The sequence below is a fragment of the Zosterops lateralis genome, assembly GCF_965231275.1.
Source record: "Zosterops lateralis genome assembly, chromosome: 3".
NCBI lineage: Eukaryota > Metazoa > Chordata > Aves > Passeriformes > Zosteropidae > Zosterops > Zosterops lateralis.
Genome location: NC_139764.1, coordinates 108,395,100 through 108,422,159, shown reverse-complemented (window position 1 = coordinate 108,422,159; position 27,060 = coordinate 108,395,100). Strand labels below are relative to the sequence as shown.

At 39.6% G+C, this 27,060-nt stretch overlaps 1 protein-coding gene across 2 annotated transcripts in view; it reads right to left on the bottom strand.

Moving 5' to 3' along the window:
- The window catches only part of CLIC5 (chloride intracellular channel 5), a 69,801-nt gene that overhangs the window by 16,287 nt on the left and 26,454 nt on the right, over window positions 1-27,060 (bottom strand). For both annotated transcript variants that reach the window (XM_083856778.1, XM_083856779.1), the window contains exons 2-4: window positions 8,288-8,397; window positions 7,807-7,932; window positions 6,377-6,483 (exon numbers count right to left, since the gene is read on the bottom strand). In XM_083856778.1, coding sequence (XP_083712904.1) covers window positions 6,377-6,483; window positions 7,807-7,932; window positions 8,288-8,397 — 343 coding nt within the window. The remainder of the gene's footprint in view (window positions 1-6,376; window positions 6,484-7,806; window positions 7,933-8,287; window positions 8,398-27,060) is intronic.

Here is a 27,060-nt window from a genome sequence, read left to right as displayed (position 1 = left end):
ATTTCCAACCTCCCTGCCAGGGACAGGGACACCTTTCACTAGAAGAACTGTGATCCTGACATGTTCCATCGTGAAGCAAGTAATTTTCTCTAAAACAATTTTAAAAGCTCTTTCTAGTCCTTCCTGGTTGTATGACAGAGAAGACTTGGTACTGTCACACCACAGGACAAATTGTGGCTTGTGCTGGGCCTTGGACCCATGTGGGGTTTTTAGTGGAAAATGGAAATTATTCAACTAAAGAGAAAGAATTTTAAAAAATGTAAAGGCAAGCTGATTCACAGACATCACAAACATACTTATATTTTTATTTGTATGGCACTTAGAAAATCTGTTCAAAAATCATAAAGCAATAATGTTGGTCCCAAATTAGAGTCTGATCAAAGATCTCTGTCACAGGAAACTTTCCATCAATACAAGAGCATTCAAACAGATTTTTAAACTTGCTCTGGGAAACTCAAGAACAGCTTTGCCAGGAACTTGTCTAGGCACAGGGTGAAGCCTTTAGGCATGGAACAGGTCAGAAGGATCAAAGACTCAGGAGAAGCCATATCACAGTTACAGTTATAATATGACCCTTTTTGCTGAGAGAAGCCAGGCTGGAAGGGACTCCCTACCCTTCCAGCACGCGTGGAGGTGCTTTGGGGACCGATGTCTCACTCTCCCGCTGCTGAAGCCAGACCATACCACACTTGTCAGCATGTCCCAGGTTGCCCCACCACATTAAGTAGCTCAGGTGCCACAGAAGGTCTGACCATGCAGGTGGTATTACTATGAATATTCTAAGCTGAGGTTTGGAGAAAACAGATTTTCTGTTTATTACAAGAGGCATATGATGGCTTCTAGGAAGGATCAGTGTGCACAATTCAGCCTGTGCACATACCTGTGCTATGGGGTCTGACCCTCTGCTCGGCAGGAGTAACTCCACAGTGTAAAACTGATGTAGGGCAGTTTTAATTCCAGCCCTGTACGTGTGTGTGCATTTCTACTGCACGTGTACACACACAGCCCACTGAGAGAGACATTTCCCACCTCACACACCAAACCACAAAGTGTGATGGAGCTACTGAAAGAGGTGAACGGCATTTAATCACATGCGAGTTAATGATTTAAATGCGCTTTTATTTTTGGCCTCTTGATGTAAATCCAAACCAGACAAGCAGAGTCCTCTGGTCAGACGGCTGGAAATTCCTCTGCACGAAATCATGTTGGTGGTCTCCCAGCTCAGCGCCTTCTGAGGAGCCGTACAGTGAAATATCCTTCCGTACCACTAATGAATGCGCCCACCCACACTGGAGCTGGTGCCCCCTAAGAACTCAATTCAAGAACAACTTTTTAAACTCCTACATGAAATCAAAGGGCTCATTCTACGAGCCAAAGAACTCACAATTTCAGGCGAGACAGTTAATGGGTGGTTACCCCAGGTTGTCCCCTTGGTTTGCAGTACACAGTCTCGCAAGTAAAAATAATAAGCAGGATGCTGACTATGTACACAGCATGCCAATTAATTAGATTTCATCCTCCTCCAATGAATACATAAATTGTTGCCTCCCTGGTGACTGTACAGAGCATGAGTGACTTACGCAGCATCAACCAGAGGAACCAAAGTAAACACACAAGACCTCGGTTTACTTTCCTGTGCTCTGACAAGACCTCCTTCTCGATATTAAACAATCACTTAGCAACAAAAAGCTCTCAAACTGGCCGTGAAAACTTGAGCAAGAGTGCCCAGAAAATAATTTTTAAGACTACTGCACTGAACCCTCCCAAGGACTCCTGTCCATGTGTGAATGAGCACTTGTCATTTCAGGCACAGGGGGTGAAGCCTGGTGACAACAGCCAAAGAACTGAATAATCCAGTGGTGCTATTGAGACACAGATCTAATTCCACAATGAGGAGATGAGTCTTTCAAACTGGCCTGTTATAAAATTATCAAGTGGCACAGGGGGTGGAAGGAATCACGCTCAGATTGAACTGACTTGAAATAATAAATGCACACACTTTCTTTAAACACAGCTTGCCACATCCTGAAAATCTGGAATCAATTCCTTCCCTTTCAAGAAGCTTAAAAGTGGTGGGACTTTGATATGGCATGAGCATGTTTGCTTCTGGGCTTACAGCCCTCGCCAGCCTGTTCCAAAACTTTCAACATTTTTATATTATAAGACAGAAAAGTTAGGAAAACAAAGATGGAAAAAAAGAATCAGAAATTCAGGGAAATATTAAATCAGGGCAGCCTCGCTGCCAAATACCTTTGGTAAGTAAATGAATCATGATCAATAACATATTGCCACGCAGACTTACAGGAGAAGGTTATCACCTGTTTCTGTGCCAGGCATAAAACACAACAGTGTGTGGCTAATGAAGTACTGCATGAATCCAAAAAAAAAAAAATCACTGTTTTCCTCTGTAATGCTAAAAGATTTTTACTTCAAAGTAAATTTAACTCATCCAGAAAAAACATAATTTTTTCCATGAAAACTTTGTCAAAATTGATAGGTCACTATGAAACACTGCTCTTTTGACAATGTTACATTTGTGAGAGGAAACTGTCTTGACAGAAAGGACCCTGTTTTGTTAAGGGGATGTTTCCGCCCTGATTGTAAAGCTGCTTGTGCAAAGCTGCTTTATACATTCATATACTTGCCAGCAGAGGGTGTCACAATCTTAGAAACAGACCTGCAAATGTATCCTTGTATCTGTCCATTCACATAGGAGGACTCAGACACACACTAAAACCAGGATTTACCAATCTCATTGTCTTCACTGATTTTTTCACTATCAGAGGGAAAAAAATCATTTAGCTATGGAAAGGATGTGTTAGCAGTGCCATCTCAGGACAGGAAATACCACAATGACACAGCCAGAAGTGGCATCACCTGAAGTGTGACATTTCTCCATGGCCCTGGCTGCAAACTCCACTAAGAGGGACAGCAGCTTGGACTTTCCTTTCGTGAGCATTAGATTCTCATCAATTCTCACATCCAGTACGCTCATGCTGCATAAATACCATTAATTTTCCCAACCACTTTGTGTCACTTTTCCGCAGAGATGTAACAGCCCCCGGCTGGGGTGAGAGCTCACACTGCACACACAAGACCTGTCCTAAACCAGTACCCTACAAGGAATGGCCACACATAATTTCACCTAAGCCACACTTCTCACAGCCAGAGACACTGGTGTCACTAATTCCCAGCCTGATATCCCACATGTTATTTAATTCACTTCTCTGACTCCTGAGTAAAGAGAACATAATTTAAACAACTTGATGTTTGATGCTTTAGTCACCTTGCTGTCCTGCCCCACACACCCCCCCACCCCAGCCTACCTCTACTGCCAATTAAAAGAAATGAAAATGATTGTTTATATAATGACCTGGGTCCTAGAATCTATTTTTAATTTGCTAACAACTCTTCTTCTATTTGTGTTTTGATGACATGCAACTGATGTTCCAGTCACTGGTGTGGCTTTCCAGATTACCCTGAGCATTGGAATCAGCTGGAGCCAGGAACAGATATAGAGGATGACTACAAGACATATATTACCTTTATCTCAGAGCTGGAAGCTACAGAAACCATTTATGATAACCACAAGCAGCAATCTCTGTTCTTTTTGGATCTCATCTGCTCATGTGGAGACAGGGAAAGGGATTTCACCTAAGTAATTGCATTTTATGTTTAAAAAAAATTTTTTTTTTGGTCAGAAATCTATATACAACTACTTCTGCTGTTATACAGGAAAAATAGATATAATAATATAATATAATATAATATAATATAATATAATATAATATAATGATAATATTACAATATGTAAAAACAAATGTATAAAATTTATTTAACATATAAATATAGTAGACTATAATATTAAAACAATATAAAAACTATTTACTTTATTAGAAAGCCTCAAGCTGTACTAGGGGAAGGCCAGGCTGGACATCAAGAAGAATTTAGTCACTGAAAAGGTTGTTAAGCTTTGGAATGGGCTTTCCAGGGAGGTGGTGGAGTCACCATCCCTGAAGTATTCAAGAAGTGACTGGATGTGGCACTCAGTGCTATGGTTTAATTGACACGGCCATGATCAAAGGTTGGACTTGATGATTTCAAGGTCTTTCACAGCTTTTGGGATTCTGTGATTCTGTTCTATTATTTTGAATAATGCAGCAGGACCTGTTGTAAAATGATACACACCAGATCAGATGATCTCAGATCCCTTTTGAATCAGTGTTGCAATTTTACAAAACTTTATGAAATACCAATCAAAAATAAACAGGTTCATTAGGAAATATTTACACAGTGTTGCTCTCCTTTCCTCTGCATACAGTCTATTCACTGCTAAAGAAATTTAACACAACAGCTTTTTCATTAACTCATTTTCCTCCATCTAAATCAGCCTTCAGAGAAACTGCTGTTGTTCAGATGAACTGGACAGAAGGTGAATAAAACATCTCTGGGATTAGGGAGAAACTATTCTTCCTTAGTCCTTGAAAACTGACAGACAATTACTCTGCTGAAATTGAGGCCTGCACTGACAGTCCCAGGGACCTTACTTCATTGATAGAAAGAACATAGTTATAGATAGAAAGACCCAGTTCTATTCTGCCCATCTCTGATTTATTCTCCTTGCAGTGCAGCACTCCAGCTGTAATAAAATTAAGCTAAAAGCTTTTCTCTGCTTTGAAGAGGAATGTTGAGCATCAGCACATTCAGAGACTGCAATGTCTGGTTGAGACAGGAGCAGGAACCAGGTAACAAAAATAGAGTGAGGATGTTTGCAGGGAGCAAAGATTGTGTCTCTCCTCCAGCTTAACAGCTCCTCTCTAAAACTTTGGTGTGCTTAATTGTCATTTACAAGACTGCCTAAACCAAGAGTTTGTTATGGAGAACTAGGGAAAGCTTTCTTTAATCATACTGCAACTTCTGAAAATGTGGAGTGCTTTTCAGGGTTAGATTCCTTATCTCTCCATAGTGGACATCACACCAATTCCAGCTCTTCTTATGGCCAGATGCAAACACCTCTAGGACAACCATTTATTCCTGGCTGGAGATGCCAGCCCTTGTGAGCCCAGGGATTTGTATATTGCAGTCACTGAGAAGCAAGAGTTGGAACCATGCATGTGGGGCAGCACAGCTGAAGATTTACAGTTGCACAGCAGACCATAAAACTTCCTTGTAAATGGCCAAGATATTTTACTTTCGTTGTTACATCTATTTAATCTAACTCTTAATTTATCTTCATTTTACAACTTCCTATAAAGGTTAGCTGAGCATCCCATTAGCATTAGACAAATAACCCCAAGTTTTTAGCATCACTGAGAGGCAAAGCACTATAATTATTTCCTTCTGTTAACAACACAAAAATATTACAGAGGAGATTGTTATCTGACATAAATCTTCATTTATCCATTTTTATCTCATGGGTCAGCCCCAGGCAATGAAATATAATTGCACAGATGAAATGTGTGGCAGAGCTGGAACATGCAAAATCTAGTGTTTTATGAATGATATGATATAAGCCAATGGTATTCAACATGCCATAGGTCTCTGTCTGTGAAAACAGTAATATGAGGGAGGAGGTACGCTAATGAATGACTGCAAATATTCTACTAGGTCATCTCAAGTGACAAGGATGTGTAAATCCACAGCTTTATGGAGCAACCAGAGTTCAGACTCACTGAAGTCTTGCCTCTCTGAGGGGAAACGAATGTGGAGAAGAATAGCAATTTTACTAAGAAGACAGTGTGGGATGCATATAAATATGAATGGCTTCTGGGGGACTCTTTCTTTTCATAAACAAATGTGAAGGAAAATCTGGAGCTTATGGAGTGCAATTAAATTTCTTAAATTCACTTCTTTCTTTTAATTACTTTATATGGAATGTGTCGATAAAACTCAGTTTATATGAGCAAATTAGTTATAACAGCATAATATAATCATAAGATAAGAGGGCCAAGAACCTGATGGCATCATCTAATAAAGCATGAGTTGCTCTCACAAGTTTGGGTGCAGTCAACACACGCTCCTCTAAGCAGTGCTGGGGCAGAGGAGGAGGTAGCACAGGCCACCAGTCTCTTCCAGTAAGCAGTGAGGGATCCTGTTCTGGTGAGGAAATTGGGATACATGGACAGGAGTCATGCCATGGCTGTTGGTAAAGAGCCAACCAAACACTCTGGGGCTCTTTTATTTACTACTACAGATGTAGTTAATTCAACTGTGGACATGTGAGTTGAGTCCATCTAACCAACCACCTCAAGCTGATGAGCAGCAGTAGCTGATATCATCTGAACAAAGTTTACAATAAAGTGATGAGAGAATGGCAAAACTATTCCACTTCTAAGCACACAAACTCCTTGATACATTTGGCAGTGGCCATACTCACCAGCATTATCCTGCTGCTTGGTGTTTTTGATGTATGCAGAAAATTTGGAAAAGATATCGATTCCAGCAGTGTTTGATTCCCGGTGCTTAGCGGCCAGTTTGGGGTACCTGAGCAGGCAAAAGCAGTGGGGAGAGTAACATCTTGTTACCAGCATCACAGTGATGGCTACAAATATAATTTACAAGAAGAGAGAAAAAAATCTGCTGTGTGAAGAACTGTAATTAGCATTCATTGTCTGAACGCAACACCTTGGCAAGACCCTCTTAACTGTATCTGACTGTCAAGGCAGACAGAGAGGGAACTACCCAGGGATGGAGTCAAGACAAAGGCAATTGCGCTTGTGCTTTATGTAACCACAATCCAAAATCAGACTTAAATCAGAAGGAAGCATAAATTTCCAGAAAGGTGCAGAGGACTTTGGCAGCTGGATCTCTCCATTATGAATGGCAGTTGTGTCTAATCCTCTACTCTGAAAATGTACTCCAGGATGGAACAGCAAGGTGTTTAGGATTAGCCTAGTCAAGGAACATAAATGTTCCAGTCTCTGCATTGCTTTTTATAGACTTTTGGTGAAAAGGAATATATTGATTTGAAAGATAAACACAAATTAACAACTCCTACTGACTTCAGTGGTCTTGGAGGAGAGTACAGAAAATTAAATGCCTGATCTCTTGCCTCAGGACTGGCCTATAGCTGCTGATTCACTTGGAGGTAAAATGCTCCATAAGGAACCAAGCCAAATTTGATGTATTCATAGATTCTAAGGTCCAACTCACAAGCCAAGTATTTCTTTTTTCCATTATCCTTGTGTTAAGCCCAAAATGTTTGACTGAGGCATATCTGGTAAATCTAAACCTTTCATTGGTAGCTTTTTCATACTGAAAAAATCTGGGCCTTATTTCTAATTTGAATAAGTTCAGTTATAACTTCCAGTTATGGGCTCTTGTCATTTCTTGACTAGAATAATGAGCATTTTTCTGCCTCCAGAGCCTCTCGTCCTCTGTAATCAGTTCCCCTTCCAACCTTCCTAGCACACCATACAGCTCAGAAACCTCCAGTTTTTCACTGTAAAATGCTTTTCCTGGCACAGATATTTTGTGTGGCAATTCTCAGCATCTATTCCAAGTTATTTTTAGCTTTGCAAAATGTGGCCACCAGACCCCTACAATTTTTTCTACTTCTGGTCTCCTTAATTCTGCATACAAGGGCATCCTGAAATGTGTACAGAGAAAACATTCTGCAGTTATTAGTCACATAAGTAACCTTCACACATGGAAGTCATCTCACTGAAGCCAGCAAGTTTCATAAATAAATATTACTCCTGTAAGTAAAGGTTGTAGGAAGGACTGCTTTTTAGGAACTCTTCTTAGGACATCTTTCATTCCTAGGAAATGGAATATTGACTGAAAAAAAAAATCCAAAGGTCTTACTTTGGAGGTGCAAGAATCTCTTCCAAGAATTCCTCAATCTTGTTAACATCTGTCTTGACTTCTCCATTAAATGTCAGGAAAGGTGGGTGGGTCCCAGGAGCCAGATTGTGCAGGTCAGCTGGCTTTCTGCAAGCAGAGAAAAAGTCATGAAATCACTAATCTTTATGGTCGGGTAGTTGCACAGATATTTATATTTCTGAAAAAAATCAGTCTGCCTTTTTTTTTTCCCTCTCCTGTAATTTGTGGTTAGAAGACTTTGAAACTACCCCAATCACCCTGTTTAATATAAAAACATTCCACAAGTGAGGAAAAAAAAAAAAACCAACAACAACAACAACAACCGAATCTGAATCCCAACTATTTTGTTGCACACCACAGGTTCTCTAGGCCAGATAAAAATCTGATTTAACTTGGAGGGGTCTTTCTATAGTGCAAACACTGGGTCATACACCTATTTTCAATTAAACTGAACAATTTTTACCTTTTCAGATCAACAGTGGTAACATTGAACACAACTCCTTTGAGCCACAGGATCATGAAGAGACGCTGGGAGAATGGGCAGTTCCCAATGCTTTCTCCATCTATTCCAGCCTGGGGAATGGAAAGAGAGGAAAAATGGATTTCAGACTTGTTACTCATTTACCTCCCTCTAGATGGAAAATTGGATGGTGAAAGAAAAATAAGCATTTTAAAAATAACCAGCAGTGATTGTTATTTAATATAGTTTACCATCAACACAAGAATTGAGTTACTGCAGGATTCAGCTTTTGTCAGGAGCTTAAGGACACCAAATGGAGCCTCTCCTGAGGACATCTCTAAGACGCGTCCTTTGCTGATGGCAAGCAACATCCAGGGTCTTCTTTCAACTACTCTCCTGCCTACAGGGCTGCCTGCCTCATGGACAGGGTGGACAAACTCAGGACCTAAATTCCGCTTTATTTAAGTCTGTAGACTGCAGTTTATATCAGCTCAATATCTGCTTCATTGTTTTATTATCTAAATCATGTACTTTAGAGTGAAACCCAAAAACTCTGGACATTGACTCATTCTTGTTCACATCAACAACTGCCTCAGACACAAACAGCCAGGTCCAGACAGAAATCTCCATCTGAATCCTTCCGAGGTTCAAGGCAGGTCTCAGCCACCACATTCAGTCTGTTCCTATCTCTAGTATCTAATAAGTTGCCTACAAACCACTGCACAACAAAACAAAACTGCTAGTGTTAGCATTGAGGAACAGCCTATTTTTTCTTCTAAAAATTTATGGTCCTTACCCACGCAAATTCTAAGTTTGAGCCATGGAGGGATACAAATAACACCAGCTGAACTGAGCCAAAGCTGCGGCCAAGGACAACATCCTTCTACAATAATTATGCTTGTGGCCAAAGCTTTCAGGACGATAATTGTTTTGATAGATTTCCATTTTAATTTGTGGTACCATTGTGTTTAAAAGATTCTTATAATACTGGTGAAGCAACCAACCTTCCGTTATTGACCCACATGGATTGCATAACTGTATTTTAAGCACAGTGTGTGTCCAAAAATGGCTGATGAAAGAGATAAGCAAATAAATGCCCTTTTCCTTTGGAGACAATATTATATTACTCTGTTGGCTCTCATAAATTTTCTCTTATTAATATTCAAGCTGTGAGGTAGTCTCTGTCCTAAAGAACTAAATCCCTTCTAATTATTGCAGCTCTGTGAAATAGCCCCAGCACAACTAGAAACATTTTGAGACATGTCCAGTTGGTACAAACTCAGGCCTTGCCTGTGAAATGTTCAGCCAAAAGATTTTCTGGGGGGTATCAAGAATCTTTCTCATGTTTTGAATGCAACTTTCGACAATTCTGGGTTTAAAAACAAATTCCACATTTCCTGTCATCAAACTGTGGGGAGAGCGTGAATTCAAGGCTTGGAGAAAACTCGTTGCAAAGTTCAGAGCTGTGTAAAGAGTTTTGATCTGGGTTCAGATTCAGTTTCAAGTACTCCAGCTCTAGAGGTACTTGGATATAGGGGGGAACAGTCTGGCTGCAGTTTTACCTGAAATTATGCATCTGCAGTATGTCTGGAACATGGCTTATGCAATGATCAACAAACAATGTGGGTGAAAAAGTGGCAGGGCATGAGGATGAGCATGAGAGAATACATTTTTCATCTACATGAGGTATGAGTAATCTAGCTTTGCAAAATTTCATTAATTCCATCATTAGCTCTGTTCTGCAAATTTCATGGCAACAGCAACAATGCCACCATGGGAATTCCAGGCACCACCATAGTGCATGCTATAATTACTGCCAAGTCACATTTTCTGATTTGGATTTAGCTTGTTAAACCATTGCCAGGAGCTTTTGACTTCTTGCCCTTCCTGAAAATAGACAAATGCTATGGGAGAAAACAGCAATATTACACCAAACGTCTCCTTGATTTTTCCACCATCTTAGTCATAAATCATAATTTCATCTTTTTCAGGAAAAACACTGGAACACAATTTCCTTGCTCTCTCCATTTGTTTATTCTCACGCAAAGATTAAGGGTTACATTCTTAGATGTTCTCTGTCCTTCAAGGGCATGGTGAAAAACCATCTCCAGACCAGAGGACTAAAGGGACAGAGCAGCTGAATCACAGAATCAGCTGAATCACAGAATCTGCTGAGTTGGAAGGGACCCACCAGGATCATTGAGTCCAACTCTTAGCAAAGGACATCACCAAGCATTACACCATGTGCCTGGAAGAATGATAATGACGAAGAAGAAACAGAAATGATGGACTGTGTGGGGCTAAGCGACATAGAAGTCATAGGGAAAAGGAAGAAGATGTGAAATCTGGAAGAAATAAGATTGACTTGGTGATCAAAAATAAAACTAATTGTGTAGGTCAAACTTGGCCTCCAACAGTCCCAAATTGTCAAAATTCCTTCTCAACACTTCCAAAGCAATGGGAAACATTTATTGCTAGAGACACATTGGGAATAGGCAGAGGAAATTCCGAAAAACAGAAGATAAACTAAAGAAAAAGTATGATACGATCTCTGTTCAAAGCTCCAGGATCTGGAAACCAGGCTCATGATTTTGGTGGAGACTGACTCATGGGTTTTGATCTCATGTGACTGGCATAACTGAAAATGCTACCACAAATCACAAGGCAAACTGGTGACAGAGAAGGGAACAGAATCAAAATCTCCCCAGCAACACAATTTATCCATTATATTCAGCCCTTTTTCTGTGGAAATTATAGGCAAGACTCTGTCGGTTTTGTGAGCCCTTTCTCGTTGCTTCTAACAGCAGTCAGTAATTCAACGTTCAGCACTCAGAATGAGCAAAACTTTATTAGGTAACAACTTCAAAGTGCTTATCAGAGTGCTTTGAGATCCCTTGTGAAGTCTATTAACTACCAGGAGGAGACGAGAAAGAAGAGAAAACTTCCCAGGCTTAGTCACTCTGAGCTTCAAAGAAAAACAGCTTTCTTAAAGCACCCCAGCAGTGCCTAAATACAAACTTGTTACATATTTGTTCAAGGGTAAGGGCTCAGAAAGGCAGGAATTAAATAATACCTTCATCAAGATCAAGAACTCAAGCAGTGCATGGAAAGAAAAGAACAAATAATTGACAAGCTGGAGAACCACCATTTATCCCTGCTGTTTTTCACAAAAGCTTTCTCATGCAGCTTCCCTGAAACACAGTAAAAGTGATGAAGCACTTACAAAACGGAGCAAGTTGGTGACATATGCACTCTCCCTGCCAGTAATATTGGATATTTCTGATATAGTGATTGCAACTAGGGACAGTACTGACAATTCTGAATAAAAGAATAAAAGAATTGCAGCTAGGGACTGACTTGAGACTTTGTGGGCACCAGGATAAAGGAGATAGAGTTGTTAAAGTGCATTCCCTATTGAGAAGAGTCTCACCTGAAAAGGATAATTCCCATAGTGACTGTGGAAAAGTATAATAGATTTGAGGATTTGCTAAGTGAGGCTCTTTGGCCAATCATTACTCACCCCACTGAAGTTTAACTTAGGAGGAAAGGGCCCAAGGGAAGGTCTCCTGTGTGGGCAGGGTCAAGATGCACATCCAAAAGATTAATCTGTCCAACCTTCACTTTGGCTGAATCCACTGAGTGTCTTATTTTAAAGTGGGATGAATGTGAACCCCAGCAATAGAAAAGTCTGGAGTTTGTGGAGACAGAATTTCTAGAAACTTACATTTCTCCATCTTGGAAACAACACTTTCTGCTCCCATCGCTTCCCACAAACATAATTTTATTAGTTTACCTACTCAAAAAGTATCCTTTTCTGCTTAGTCTCCAGCTGTTTCTGTCCTTCACACCAAGTGATGCAAGGTCCTGCCCTGGAACTCAGTAAAATCACATCAGGAAAAGCTGTCAGAGCAGCTGTTTCCCTCTGTCTGAGTGATGGCAAGAATGAACAACATGTTCTCCTTTATTAATTATAAGGTGCTCCTCCTTAAATAGTTCAGCTATTTTTAGTGAATTAATTAAACCTTAATGACATTTGTGTGCATGTGTGGGGGCTGCATGAACACATTATTAACTAACAAAATTTAGGTGGTTTCAGGAGGAGAAAAAACAGTCTCAGTGATTTTATGAACTGGTGTCAAGTATTTTTGTGAAGTCATGGCAGTATCAAAAGCCTTCAACCACTGCACAGCACAGCTGAACGATGTGAACAAGGAGCTCTTCTCAAGTTCAAGCTATACTTTGCTATAAATGAAATAACTGGAATAAATTTCCATACATATTCCAAAAATACTCCAACTGGGACATGCATAGGGACTGCAATACACACAGACAACTGTATATTATTTTACCTAACCTTAAGGGAGGAAAAAAATGACAAGTTCCAGTTTTTCCCAAAATACAGAACTTTTAAGAAATACACCATAAATAATAATGACTAAGCATCTAGCTTAAAAATGGCAGCACTGGAAAGAATTGCATATGGCAAAACACTGTGGGTTTTCCAGGCAAATAATGTACTTGGGTTTATCTACCCTCCTTCTCTTTTCATTTTTCACTGCGTTGAGGTCACTCTGCATGTGGTCCAGGGGTCTGTTAGACTGCAGGGTAAAGCAAGGAGATATTTTTGATGACATTAAAATACATTTCTTTTTCAAAAGGATTTTAACAAGTTAACAAAAACAAGCAGGCTAATTCACCTCAATGTTTCCCAGTAAGGATTAAGGAGGGATTTGATTTCATCATCCCTACAATCAAACTCAAGGCTCACATTACACACAGTTACACCCTCTCTGTTTTAAAACTGGGAAAGCTCCTGCCTTTTGACACTTACTCTCCTTACGCTCAGTACCCAAAGGAGAAGTGAAAATCCTATTGGAAACGCAAAGCAGGCCAGGAAATATCCTATTTATTGTGCTATTAAGAAAAAAAAATCTGTCTTAGTAATTATACCACACACACAATAGCACAAATCTTCATTGTAGGGAAAAAAACATGGGTTGCAACATGAGATCAGACATGCCAAGGTATTGCTTTAGTAAGGGTTATTTTTTTTCCATTTTCTTGTCTTTTTTTCTTTCCCAGCTTCTCATCCAAATGCAAAAGCCAGTGAGTTTTTTGGAGTGCCACCAACGGAGAGGCAAGCTAAGAACTGTACATTCATAGAGCAGCAGTGGTAGGTCTTAAGTAAGAAGTAAATCTCATTTCACAAGACCTATGTATCACAGGACACTCATGTTGACTGTGGCTCTGGTTCAGGAAAGCATTTAAGCATGTGCTGAAATACATCCCAATTCAGAGGAAGTATATGCTTGACTTTAAGCATGTTCTTAAGTCCTGTTGATTTCAATAGGACTTAAGCACATACTTAAGTACTTTCCTGAACCAGGGCCTATAAAAACAATAATAAATTTGCTGTGCAGTATTTTAACTTCATTGGACCTTTCCTGAGATTTCATTTTGCTAGGAGAAGCTGTGGGCAGCAGCCTTTGAAGGGAGGGCAAGATAGAGCAGGAATATGTTCCTAAGCACACACACATGGAAAAGAACCATGTGCATAAATGTCAAATAAAAATAGAGCATTTGCCTGAAGGACTGTCAGGGTAGTAACAAAACAAAAAGGAAGTGGTGAGGCTCTTTAGCCAGCTCCCCAAAAGCCAGCCAAAATGCTGTCCAAGTTTGGCATTACATACAGGCATATATTTCAGATGCACATAAGCTGAACTGGCCTGTGCTGCTGGCCAATTTGAGGGGAGCTGGCTTCTCACACTGGGTTCCAACCAGCTGAGCAGCACGTCAGCAGGGTGAGGATCTCCAAGGAGCTGTCACTGCACTCTCAGATCTCTGCAGCTTTGGAAGAGATGCATTTGTACTCTTGAGACATTCAGGACTTTCAGGAGATGCAATTTCAGGTTGGAGACACCATGGGCATCATGTAGTTTGGACAAGACAAATCTACAGGTTTGGTAAATCATGATTTTTCAACTTTTTATACCCATGTGTGGGGAAGCATGGGCAGGAAGGGATCAGTCCTAAGCCAGGTTGGCTTCCTCTAGAGAATCCTTTCATCGTGGTTTAGGATATTCACAGTTAAAGATCAGATTCATCTGCTACATCAGCTGAGGTCCTGGTAACAACAATCAACCTGCACAAATAGGTCGCAGTTACCTCAAGGGCTTTGCTGGAGCCACTGGGCACTGTATTTGCTCTCGCATGGAGTAAGTTTTGCTCTGTAATAAACCTTGTGATATCTGAGAACTCCAATCAGTCATGTGCAGTTTAGATTTCGAAAACTACAGACTAGACATGGGTGAATAGTCTGATCACAAGGAAAGGATTCCATGCTATTCCATCACCTCTTCTGCTTTCTTCTGAAGTTCCATGACTTGACAAATATCAGTAGACTAGAAGAGCTGGTATGACACCTTAGAACATGATACATTTTCATCTAATTTATATTTGTAGATGTATTACTTAGCTTTGCATGTGGTCAACCTAATGAGAATTTAATATTAGATAATCAGAGGTAGTGGGAACTATAAAACTTCCTACATCAAATATATATATATATATATATATGTAAAGTTTGGTATCAAAATAATTTTTTTTCCAAGAGACCATATTCCAGCCTGCTCTACTGTGAGGAACTTCTGAACACCAAGACTGACTTTCGCAGGATGATGTATAAGGGAAAAGCCCACAGAAGAGTGAGTGTCATTAAGTAACACCAGCAGTACTGTAGAAAGACATCACATAGAGCATGTATTTATATTCCTTTAATGTCAGCAAATTACAAGCTAAAGGATGGGTGCTAAATGCAGGCTGACATTTTCAGAGTGGCTAACAGTTCTAGATCTTGTGACACAATTTGAAGGCAGCTGACTTCTCACAAGTATCAACTCTGTACACTTGGCAAATCATGCCACAAGCCATCCAAAATGAAAAGCTGATTTTAAAAGCCTCAAAAAGAGGGGAGTATCACTGACAGTGAGTTTCTTGAGCAATTAGACAAAAAATTCAGAGTGTTCAAAAATAAAATCTCCACTGGAAGAATATTCTTTGAGGAGCTCACTTGGAATTTGACAAATACCTGATGGAGATGCATGAATGCTTTGGCCATATCACCTTGGGAAATATCTGGAGTTGTGGTCTTTGGCCAGCCCCAAGGACAGGGTGGTGGGACCACACAAAGCTGGGGGGGGCGGGTCACAACATGCAGCTTAGCAGGACTCACAGGGCTCCTGGCTGCCCAGCAGCCCATCCAACAGCCCAAGTTTCCTTTTATAATTACTATTGCAGTTTCCCTCCTCACAGAAAACCCACCACAGCCTCTGTTCAGTAATACTGTGAATGTTTTAAAATGGAGTTTTTAGACTTAGTGCAACTTAGAGCAAAATCTTGAAATCCTTCATAAACCAAAAATTGCCATTCTCATCATAGCAGATTGTGCACAAAGTTCCCGTGTTTCAGAACATAATGGACTGAAAATGTAGGTGTTTCATTCTCGGCTTGATGGACAAATAAAACTCATCATTTACACTTCTTCCTAAGCCTTTTCCAATCTAATAAAGTAACTGTGCTTCCATCAATCACCAGGATCCTGGGTACTCACATCAGCCAGTGGATGCAATCTCAGAGAACAGCTTTTAAAAGCTTTGCTTTTTGGGGACCCATCAATAATTCATTGTGAGACACCACAGGAACAAGAAAAGAACTCAAGAAATGTCAGATATATAAGTTTAATATATACAAAGATACCAGAACAAATGAGTAACAGTAACTCACAAGTGAATGAGGAAATCTAAAGGTTATAAGGAAAGACAATATGGAGATATCAAGAACAAATAACATGAATTAACCCAAGTAAATTTTGTTCTCTGCCAGGTTTCCCAGCACTTTGGGTAGGAAAGGAACAACAGGTACCTACAGCTAATCTTGGTAAGATTTACGACATCAGATCCAGACCATATTTTCATTAACAAAATAGGGAAACAAAACCTGCATGAAACCTCTGAAAAGTGCTCACATAAATAGTTGAAAAAATACTTATGGAGCAGCAATAATCAAGTTCTCTGTTAGCACATAAACACATAACAAATAGATGTACCATAAAGGTCTGTGACAAGATGAGTCATATTTAATGTTTCCATTAGCAAAATGGAGGAAGGAACAGACAGAACCTTACAAAATTTCCTGACAACAACAAGCACAGAGAGGTTACTGGGATTTCCCAGGAGAGGAGTAGACTTAAAGTGATGTTAAGAAGTTGGAACAAAGTGTCTGAAATCACTCAAATGAAATTCAGCAAAATAAACTTCCAGGTGTAAGATGTGAGAAAAACAAAATGTAACATACAAAATGCAGGATGGGGAATAGTTGGTGAGGGCAAAGTGAAGGAGGTTTTACGTAAATCACAATGTGAATCATCACTCTGTGCTTCTACAGGAAACAGCAACAAGCTAATGAGATGTACATGTGTTGTTCTACTACAACATAACAGTCCTCAAGCATGTATAAGAGTGCTTCACAAAGAGGATGGTGATCCATTGTTCTTCATGCCCACAGAGGATGGGATTAAGTATTTTGCTCAATTTGCAACAATAAACATTTAGGAGGGAAAGAAAATAGTATAATTATACGACTAATGAAACACAAAGCAGACTTTCTAAGGAGGTTGTGTAATCTGCATCCAGTGGAGGCATTGAAGAAATCAAAAGAAGCCAGTAAAACTGGTCTTGATTTATTTCATCCTGCTGCAGAGCAGAGAGGGTGAATAGAATGTTTTAAAAATCCTTTTTAGCAGTACATCTTAGTGACTCTGACAATAAAGCTGCTCCTGCTGCCAGTGCTGGATGCTTGGTGGCACAGACTTTTGCTTCCCTCCGACCTGCACAGGATGAAGTCTGGCCCCAGTGAAATCAATGGCAATTTTGCCTGTGACTTTGACAGGACCAGAATTTCACTCAGAGGTTTCATGGCCAGAGGGGACAATTACCATAATCTTTCCTGACCTTTTGCATCATACAAACATAGATTTCCCTCAGCCTGCAGCCAGCATCTTGTGGCTGAACTAGAACATGTGTTTTGGGAGGGTTTTTGGGAGAGACACATGCCTCACATAGAGTGGTAGTAAAATCCCCTCTAGCGTTGCCTGTTTGCATTGCAGGGAGCAGCTCTCACTTCCAAGGAACTTAACATCCCTTTTCTGGGCTTTTCCAAAAGGTACCTAACTTGTCACATCACTTATACATGCAATCTTTTCTTTCTTATCTGTCAGTTGTATCTATGCACGTGGGTTCAAGTACTGGAAGGAACCTTTGGATAAGATTTGAGGAGTCAAGACACAGCAGCATTTAGAAAATTGTCCCGATTTTAGTCAAATTCAATAGAGATGCTGAAGCATCATCTGCTGTTGGTTGTTTTGGACACCATGGTTTACCTCATAGAAAGAAGTAAGGGCTTTGAACAAGAAAGTCACAAATCCTTTTCTTTAAGACAAATAAACTTAGAATCATAGTGGTTCTGGTTGTAAGAGACCTTAAAGATCATCTATTTTCCAACCCCTCTGCCATGGACAGGGACATCCTCTACTATCCCAGGTTGCTTCAAGCCTCAGCCAACCTGGCCTTGGACACTTCCAGGGATGGGGCAGCCACAGCTTCTCTGGGCAACCTGTGCCAGGGCCTCACCACCCTCACAGGGAAGAACTTCTTCCTAATATCTAATCTAAACCTTCTCTCTTTCAGCTTTAAGCCATTCCCCCTTGTCCTGGGGGGAGAGCCTGTACTCCAGGCTCTTGTAAATATTTTCTCTCCATCTTTGTTATCGGCCCTCTTCAGGTAATAGAAGGATCTTGTTCTGCAAAATATTGATACCAGTACCTGTTCATGCTCTGCATATCCGTAATGCAGCTCCTTCATTTTGGAAGCTTAAGCCTGCAGGATCTTATTGGGGTTTTTGCCTTTAGGTGCTACACCCATTAATGTGGTATATTCTAATGGAGAAGGTGGTGGATGCCCCATCCCTGGAAACATTCAAGGTCAGGCTTGACAAGGCTCTCAGCAAATTGATCTAAAGACGTTCCTGATTACTGCAGGGAAATCAGACTAAATGATATTTGAAGTGTCCCTTCCAACTCAAAATACTCTATGATCCAGTGACAATGTCCTAATGGACGATTCTAACTCCATAACAGTCAGTAGGCACACAAAATATTCCCACTAAATTTTCCACTGACTTCAGTGAAAGCGTAGTCATACTTTGGATTCACTAGTTTCTTCCTAATAAATGATTAAAACCCCAAGTGCTCTGAAGAAAGAATTTCTGAATAACTCTTATTTAGCTATCCACAAAGCACCAATTTTAATACTTTCAGATATTGATGATTCCATATCCTGAGGGCTAATTAGACACAAAGAAAAATCATTTCCACCCAGAGAAGCTGCAGAAAATAAAATGAGAGATAGATCAGGTGCAAAAGGTATCATAGGCAATGCAAATTGTAGCCAAATTATTCCTGTTTCTAGTGGAGATCAGGTGCAAATACAGGAGTTGTTTCTCCAATGCAAGATCCGTGCAGAGTTCCCATTACAGTACCAGAATCCTGCATGTTTTTCTTGTAAGAATTAAATCTGGCACATCTGGAATTTGGATGTCTGTTAAAAATCTCTGAGCCAGGGGGAGTAATCTGGTCACACAGCATATTCTGCAAATGTTGGTGAATAGCAGCCAAATTTCCATGCCTCTAAGCAGCATATCAGACTAACAAATAATAACAGCAGCCAGGTGCTGAAAGTCAACGCTGAACCTGAAATAAGATCCAGGGCTGAATTATTTATTGAAATTCCATGACTTTATTTGCAGTCTTAGAAAAGAGAGTCACTTGCAGATGCTGCAAATAAAGTTCTGGATGGTGGGTGTTGCTGATAAGGGCATTTACCATTATCAGCTGATCCCATAATGTATCCTCAGGGGTCTCATTTTGTACCTTATTAACATCATAAAAATACTGTTCTTCAGTGACTCTGAATGGATTAAAAGAGCAATTGGCAGCCCTCAGGAGGTGTCCCAGAGTGGGCACGACCAGACTTTCCTCTCTCCTTTTGCATCTTCCAAGTTCACAGCCCTGCGGAGGGCAGGGGGAAGTTCCATCCCAACATGTGATGAGTGTTTCTGACTTCCACCAAAAGCAGATCAAGCTGTGCTGCAAAGGACCAGCAAACCACAGGCCCAAACCAGTCTTTGGTGTGATGTTTGCACCTCGGTGTGACTTCCAAACGCAACCCACAATCACTCCAATAAACTAATTACCGATACAATATTACTGGTATTTGGACTGAGCCTTAATGCCCTGAGAATAAAAATGCCTTATAAATAAATTTTCTGGTTTCCAGCTACTCACAGAGAAATAATTACAGATTCAGCATTGAGGGGATTTTTTTGCGCTTTTAATATTTTCTTCCTTGCTGTATTTGTTCATCTGATCATCTACACATGATCATCTACACATCATGTACACATCTATACATGCAGTTGTATTTAGCCATTAGAGGGGTATTGCACTACAATGCAGTCTTTTCTGATGCCACTCCCTCTGAATATTTCATTAAACAAGAAACACAGAGCAAGTTCTGTGTTTATAAATGGAAATACCTGCAGTGAAAACAGGAGTCTAAGACACAGATACAAACAGCAAGTAAATATTCCTTGGGACTTACCTAAAAGCAAAACAATTTGTGTGTTCAATATCAAATGATGGAGAAAATAAACAGTGATGCTTTCCTAAAGCATCCTTTTAGGATGCTTTTCCTAAAAGTTGCTGAGAAATTTTGAATTAGTAAAAGTAGAATTTACCTTCTTTCTTTTTTTTTTTTTTTTTCCCCAGTATGGGCTTCTGAAATTAATGTATGATAAATGCTGTAAACAGAAAAAAACAGATAAATGAGAGGCATTTGGAACACATTTATTGTTCACTCAGTATCTCAATGCAGGCTGACTTCTTAAATTCCTGTGTCTCTACTGTTTCAGTCAGTTTGAAATGCTTTAAAATTTCCCACAGCAAAGAGTTTTGACCATTTTCTCAAAACAAATTTTGACCTGATGCTCAGAGTGAATTTCTTCTGATTTAATTTTATCCTGTTTTACAGCATGAAACAAACCCCAAAACAACCCAAACCTTAATTAAGTTTAATTCAATGGTATTAATTAAAATAATCAATTGCACTTTCTCTAGCACCATTTCACCTCTTACTGTCCTTTTTTCTGGGATCCTTGATCATGCTGTCAATTCCAATTTTTTTTTTTTTTTTTTTTTTTTTTTTTTTTTTTTTGTAATTTTAATTCTTATCACTTCTAAGTCCCTCCTGTTCTAAGTGGAGCACCCTCCAAAAAGACCAGCAGTGACCCCAGCATGGTTGTACAGCAAAACTCTTCTCCAACCTGTTTTTTCCTCTCACAGCTTTCTCAGAAGCAATCAGTAGCCTTCTTCCCAAAATGTCTCTTCCTCGCACTCTTCCTCCCCCAAGAAAATAATAACTTTGTTGATTTTATCTCATTTTATGCCCCTCACCTTTCAGCCATATTCCCCATTCCTTGGCTTCACCACAGATTTGGTGACTGAGATCTGCTCCCAGCTCCCATCCCTTTCTCTGGCTCTCGACTCTGCTCCTCTGACACTGTCACACAGCTGCTTCATTCAAATGAAACAAATCCCTTTCAATATGGTGGAAATGGAGGGGGACACAAGAGTCGTGCCCTCTAAATCTCCTCACCCATTTATTGTTAAATTCACAAGAAAGTGCTACATTCTCTGGAGATAATCCAGGTTAATCAGGTAATTGAGAAACCAGCAGTTGGCAAGAGAATTTCTGAACATTTTCTATACATTTGTGTACAGCTGGGTCTAATTCCCTCAAGTACCTGAATAAGACCTGAAAATAAGCTATTTTTTTAAATCTTTACTTACAGTTCTCCCTAAAATGGAGATTTTTTTCCCTATTATTGTAAAATGTCAAGCGCACATGGGTGGTCTTCCAAAAATAACAAGAGAAGTCCTATAATTTCACACTTCTAATGAAAAGCTAAACATCTGTTAGTACAAAATCCCTCTTTCTGGCAGTATGACACAAGTTGATTAGTACTAACAGCACACTCACTTTCAAAGATCCTGGATATGGCTTTCAATAAATGTTAAATAAATACTCAAATAATTTTTAATAAGTTAAAAAATTAATAATCCTTGGTGGCCAGAGTGAAAGAGATGTCATGGGACTAATTATAACTTCATAAAGTTTATATAAGTTTATAAAAATATATATAACTTCATATAAAAGTTATATAACTTCTTCAAAGTTCCCATCTTGGCCACATCCCTCCACAGCTCTTCAAGGTTGGACCTGAGGAGCTGCCTGCAGTCAGCATTTTTAACATTTATTGTTATTGTCAAATCATCTCTTTTGAGATAAACTCTGAATCATGAGGCCATCGGGCAGAGATTATGCTCAGTAAGAGAATGAAGTGTTCCCACACGCACAAGGCATAGGGCTGCTGGTGCCAGTGAGCCAGGATGGGCAGTGGATACTTCCCAGTCTAAAAAAAGTGTTTTCCCACAGCCATGTCCAGCTGCCTTTATTAGAGACTAAATACCAAGAAGACTTACAGAGTGTTTAGAGAAATATGTCACTGAAGATTTGTAAATATGGAATTGAAATATGCAAGAAAAGATTACATTCATGCACTCTGAGGAGCTCCTTGGACCAGGCTGAGTACAGAGTGCTTCATGCAGAGAAAATATAATTTTTGAACCTCCATCAGGACCTAGCCCTAGGGCTGGATCTAAAACTTAACTGTGAGACTCAGAGATACTGTTTAAAAAAAGAAAACAAAAATTCAAATTTAGTGCACCTCAGTACAAGAAAGGGCAAAACAGAATTCCTTGTCAAACTGCATGGGTGAGTCAACATTCAGAATAAAAAGTGAATTAAAATGAACCAAATGTCAATTGAAGACTGAAAATAGACTTAATAATTAAGGGCATTGTTGCACTGGATCCTCTTGGCATGTCCTGGGCATTTAAAAGAACCAAGCACAGAAAAACAACTAAAACTGCCATTCTGAGAGAACCTAGAACCTGCAAGAATATTCCATGATTCAATCCCTCTACATTCAGGAAGCGCTTTTTTAAAAAGTACTATAAATAAAATAAACAAGCCAAACAGGTCTCCAGTCGCACACTGAATCAGCAGCAATGGCTCATCACAAAACACAGGGCAGTGAAAGAAAATAATTTCCCCCCATGATATGCATTTGCATCTGTTTGAAGTTGCCCATTCAGCAGCTAAAAAGCAAAAGGAAAGCAGTAACACAACGTGCCTGTTGACCCACACAAATTGAGTCACAATCTAGAAAAACACCGGCAACAATAGCCATGATCCATCAGGGCTGGTTTCTCTAATTTCCACTCATTTGGGACAATACACAGGTACAGGCACACACCAGCACACAGAACAATAGCTACGTGCCCTGGATGTCAAGGTTCAGGGAGTTTATTTGGGTGTTATGAGGAGGAGAAGCTTGGCAATCCATAGAGAGAAGCACCAGCCCAATCTGAAAATTAATTCAGTATTTTGTCAGGAGTTATCCAGGATGATGGGGTAGCTTTTACAGTCACTCATCTGTATAAAGGGAAAAGAGGGGAAATTTTATCTGGACAGACTACATAGATATGAAAATGGATGTTGGGGCACACGTTTCATAGAGAATGAAGCCAAGGCACAGGGTTGGGGTGTGGCTTAGGCAATGATAGACAGAAAGGGAATTCCACTCTTGTATCTCCCAGTTTAGCTCTTCCTCATCTCATCTCCAAGGTCTGACGTGTACTGACACATCACTCATCTGCTCAGCCTTTGGAGGCCCTTCCAAAGTCTGGCCCTTACATAACCAGGTATGATAAGCATACAAGATAAGCAATCCCATATTTAACCAGCATCTGAATTAATCACATTCCATTACCACACCCAGGATATGAAAGCAGCCTCTCAGCATCATTTCTGTCAGGCTGGCCTCAACCAAATCTGTGCTGCCATTCAGAGACACAATATGCAAAGATTCCTTCTGTGCTTCAATCAAACTCTGCTTTGTCAAGACCTCCATAGCAATGCCCTACTGGTTTGCAGATTTTCTGGCATGTTTATTCTGTTATTGTCCTTAACTATGTGTGCTTCATTAAAGCACATCTAGTCTTGATCTGAACCAGAGACAGACAGGTCATGACTTCTTTCATGGTTCATTCCAGCTTTCATGGTTCATTCCAACAATTACTATTAAGCCTACTCTTAATTTGACCACATTTGATCTTAACTATTAATATGTTGTACAGAGAAGTTGTGAATTCCCCATCCCTGGAAGGGTTCAAGGCCAGGTTGGATGGGGCTTGGAGCAACCTGATCTAGTGGAAGGTGTTCCTTCCTATGGCAGAGGGATTGGAAGTAGACAGTCCTTAAGTCCATTCCAACTCAAACCATTCAAGATTCTCTGTCTTGTTATACTTCTTACCACTGTATTGAAAAGACCCCGCAGATATATTTAATATTGCAGTCAAATGATGTTTGCTCTTTTAATTAAAGGAGATTGCCATCCTGAAGGCAGCCTATCTTAAGTAATTTTTAAGCCTTAAAATTATTCTTCTCTACTTCTCTTCCAGTGTCCTAACACACATAAGCTCTGTGTGCTGTTTAAAATAGCCAGTCAAAAGATAATCTAAACCTCGACCCATCCCTACTAATAGCAGTGGTAAAAAGAGAAAGTAAAAATGCACTGCTGGGATTAATATGATTTGTGTGTTTGTTATTGGGCTATTTACTGTGAATTATTAAGCCTGAGTGGCACATGAACACTAAATCAGTCATGCTAAGTGCTTTACAAAACCCAAAGGACACAAGAGCTATGACTAAAGGACAGAGCACAGGACCAAGCTGAAGTTCTTGAGGGCCCTCCTTGCACAAGGCCATGGCTTCTCAGCACCTCCACCTGTAAAGTACTGACTATGACTGTACAGTGCTTTGAAAATGCTATAAAAAGGCATCTGTGTTTATTTTTTACATCAGGGAATGGGTTTTGCAAAGAGAATCGTGTTCAGAGGGGGCTGCCAAAACACAGAGCAGCCTGCATAGCCTCCTTTGCAGAAATGGGATCTAAGGATGCTCAATTGCTATCAGCATCTAGGAAGTTTGGAGAATTTCTAGTGTCACCTCGTGTTTTACTACTAAGAATTAAAAGAACAAAACCGAACACTTTCATAAAAAAATCCATCTTCTGAACATTTAAAACTGATGCTAAGCAGTCTTTTCTAAGTACAGACAGTTGCTGAACTGAGCTGTCAGATGTTTTCTGAGATGGAACATGCAAGGATTAGCTCATCATACTTTGAACTCCACTGTGAGCCTGAAAAGCACAGTCTTCTTGGAGGTGATGAGCCCTTTTCCAAGAAATAGAGCATTACACTTATGTCTTTACCAGCAGCAGAAGTTAAAAAAAAATTGTGTCTGCTTTGGCATTTTCTTGGTTAAGAGAAACAGAAACTAAAGCCATACATAAATCAAACAAATTTCCTCTGTGCATAAACCCCATTCCCAGAATCATGAACAGGTTTTAACACCTGAGGTACTGGTGAATAGTGAACTGAGTCATGATATGTTTTTCTTAGAGCAAAGGAAACAAAAATATTGTCCAGAGAAGTTGTGGATGCTCCATTCCTGAAAGTAATAAAGGTTAGGCTGGATGAGGCGCTGAGCAACCCAGTCTAGTGGAAGATGTACTTGCTCATGGCAGGGGAGTGGGAATTACATGATCTTTAAAGTCCCTTCCAACCCAAACCATTCTATGATTCTATGAAACACAAGAGAAGCAAAAGAAATAGTTAAGAAATGGCTTTTCTACAGCAGGATTTACTTAAAGAAGGAGGGGAAGGAGGGAATTTCTATTCCCATACAATGTCCTTCCAAGTTTTATAGAATTTAAAGTAAATGAAAATTAGTTTCAGCCTTGAATATTAGGCCTTGAGCATTTTAATTATCTTTTGCAGCAAGCACATACAGGGGAATGCCATGGGCTTCTGCTATCTGCACTTCACACAAAATTAACATCTATCAAGATAAGGATTTAGAAGAGCAAATTGTCACTATCCGAGCACCTTTATCCTTAATACAATGTCCTTTACACCAGAGTAGCCATAACAAAGTAAGTCTCAACTCCTACTGTCCTACAGATACATTAATCTAACACAGCTCTCCTGAAATGCATTTCAATTAGGGCTTTATTTTACTTTTATGAAGGGCTGCCAGAAATACATAAAAAGGAGCTATTTTAATGTCTTTTGGAAATCAGGTGCATGGGGGAAAAAATTGGAGAAGCCCTTGGGCTCCAGATATACAATATCTCTCAAGAAGTAACCAGACTACTTTGGGGACCAGCAGAGAAATCATGGGGATAACGAGACTGGTATAAATTTATGAGTCTGTGTGAGAACAAACAGGAAAAGCAGAAAAGTTGATCCTACAAAAGATGCAACACGTGCACAAACTTGGCACCAGAGAAGGACTGGTATCAGCATTTCACCAAGGTGAGGAAAATGTGAAAAACTTACCTTAGGTCACTGAAAGAGGCAGAAAAGCACAAAAGTAAAGAAATCCTGTGAAGAATTTGAGTCAAAACCTGGGAATATTACTGAGTTTAACTTGTAAAATTTGTATTGCAGGACCTTTTCACAGTTTGATTAAAAAATAATAAGATTTAGAGGGTTTGAATGGTGGGAGCTGTGCTGCTGCTTTCTATTAAGATACAGTGCTGAAGTACCCATTTGTTCATAGAATGGAAAGTCAAGACACAGTTGATTTGGATTTTGACCACAGTGAGGCCATTTTAACATGGCAAAGCTTTGCCATGGTGTGTTAGAGAACTTTATCTCACGGGCTTTGTGATCCAATCTCTTTTTTGAGCACATCTCCTCTTAAGACACTGTACCCATGACATTCCTGTGGTGCATCAGAGTCAGTGAATCAAAGAAGAATATGTGTTAAATCATGGAATATCACTTCAGCCAGTGAACATCACCAATAATAAAATATAGATACATATAGAAGAGTAAAATCATAAACACTTCAAAAAATAAATAATCAAATTATTCTTGAGAGGGACACAATAATACTAATTTACAAAGAATCTTTAAATTTGAGATGGAGAAAAAAATCTTATGGACTCATCATTCTACATTTATGTGTGTACTGGCAATCAAGTTATGTAACAAACAGCAAAGGCACGTTGTAAATGCAATCAGTTTAGATTAGGTTCTACCCTTAGATATTATTAGATAAAATTACTGGCTTTGGAAATGTAAAACACAGCTGGGTACAGTTTGAATTACTTCTGTTCCACTGTAATAATTTCCAAGTCTTAAGTTTAATATAAAAAAAATCATGCCAGGAATATGTGATGCTGATTAAACTCCTCAGTTGTACAAAAACCAGATTTTTATAACTTATAGCTCCAGATGAACATATATATCCCTGCTGCCCCATCTAGATGAGTTTTACTGCATGTCAGCAACATAAAAGTGCAAAAAAATGGGGAGAACAAGAGACAAGGAAGGAAAGGGAATAAGGAGGTTTCCACATGAAATTTTACTGTGTCAAACAAATCACTTCAAACTATTTACAAAGTACCTACTATAGCACTTTAGGTACCTGCTCTGATTTCCTGCATCATGTAAGATTTATAAGTTGAAT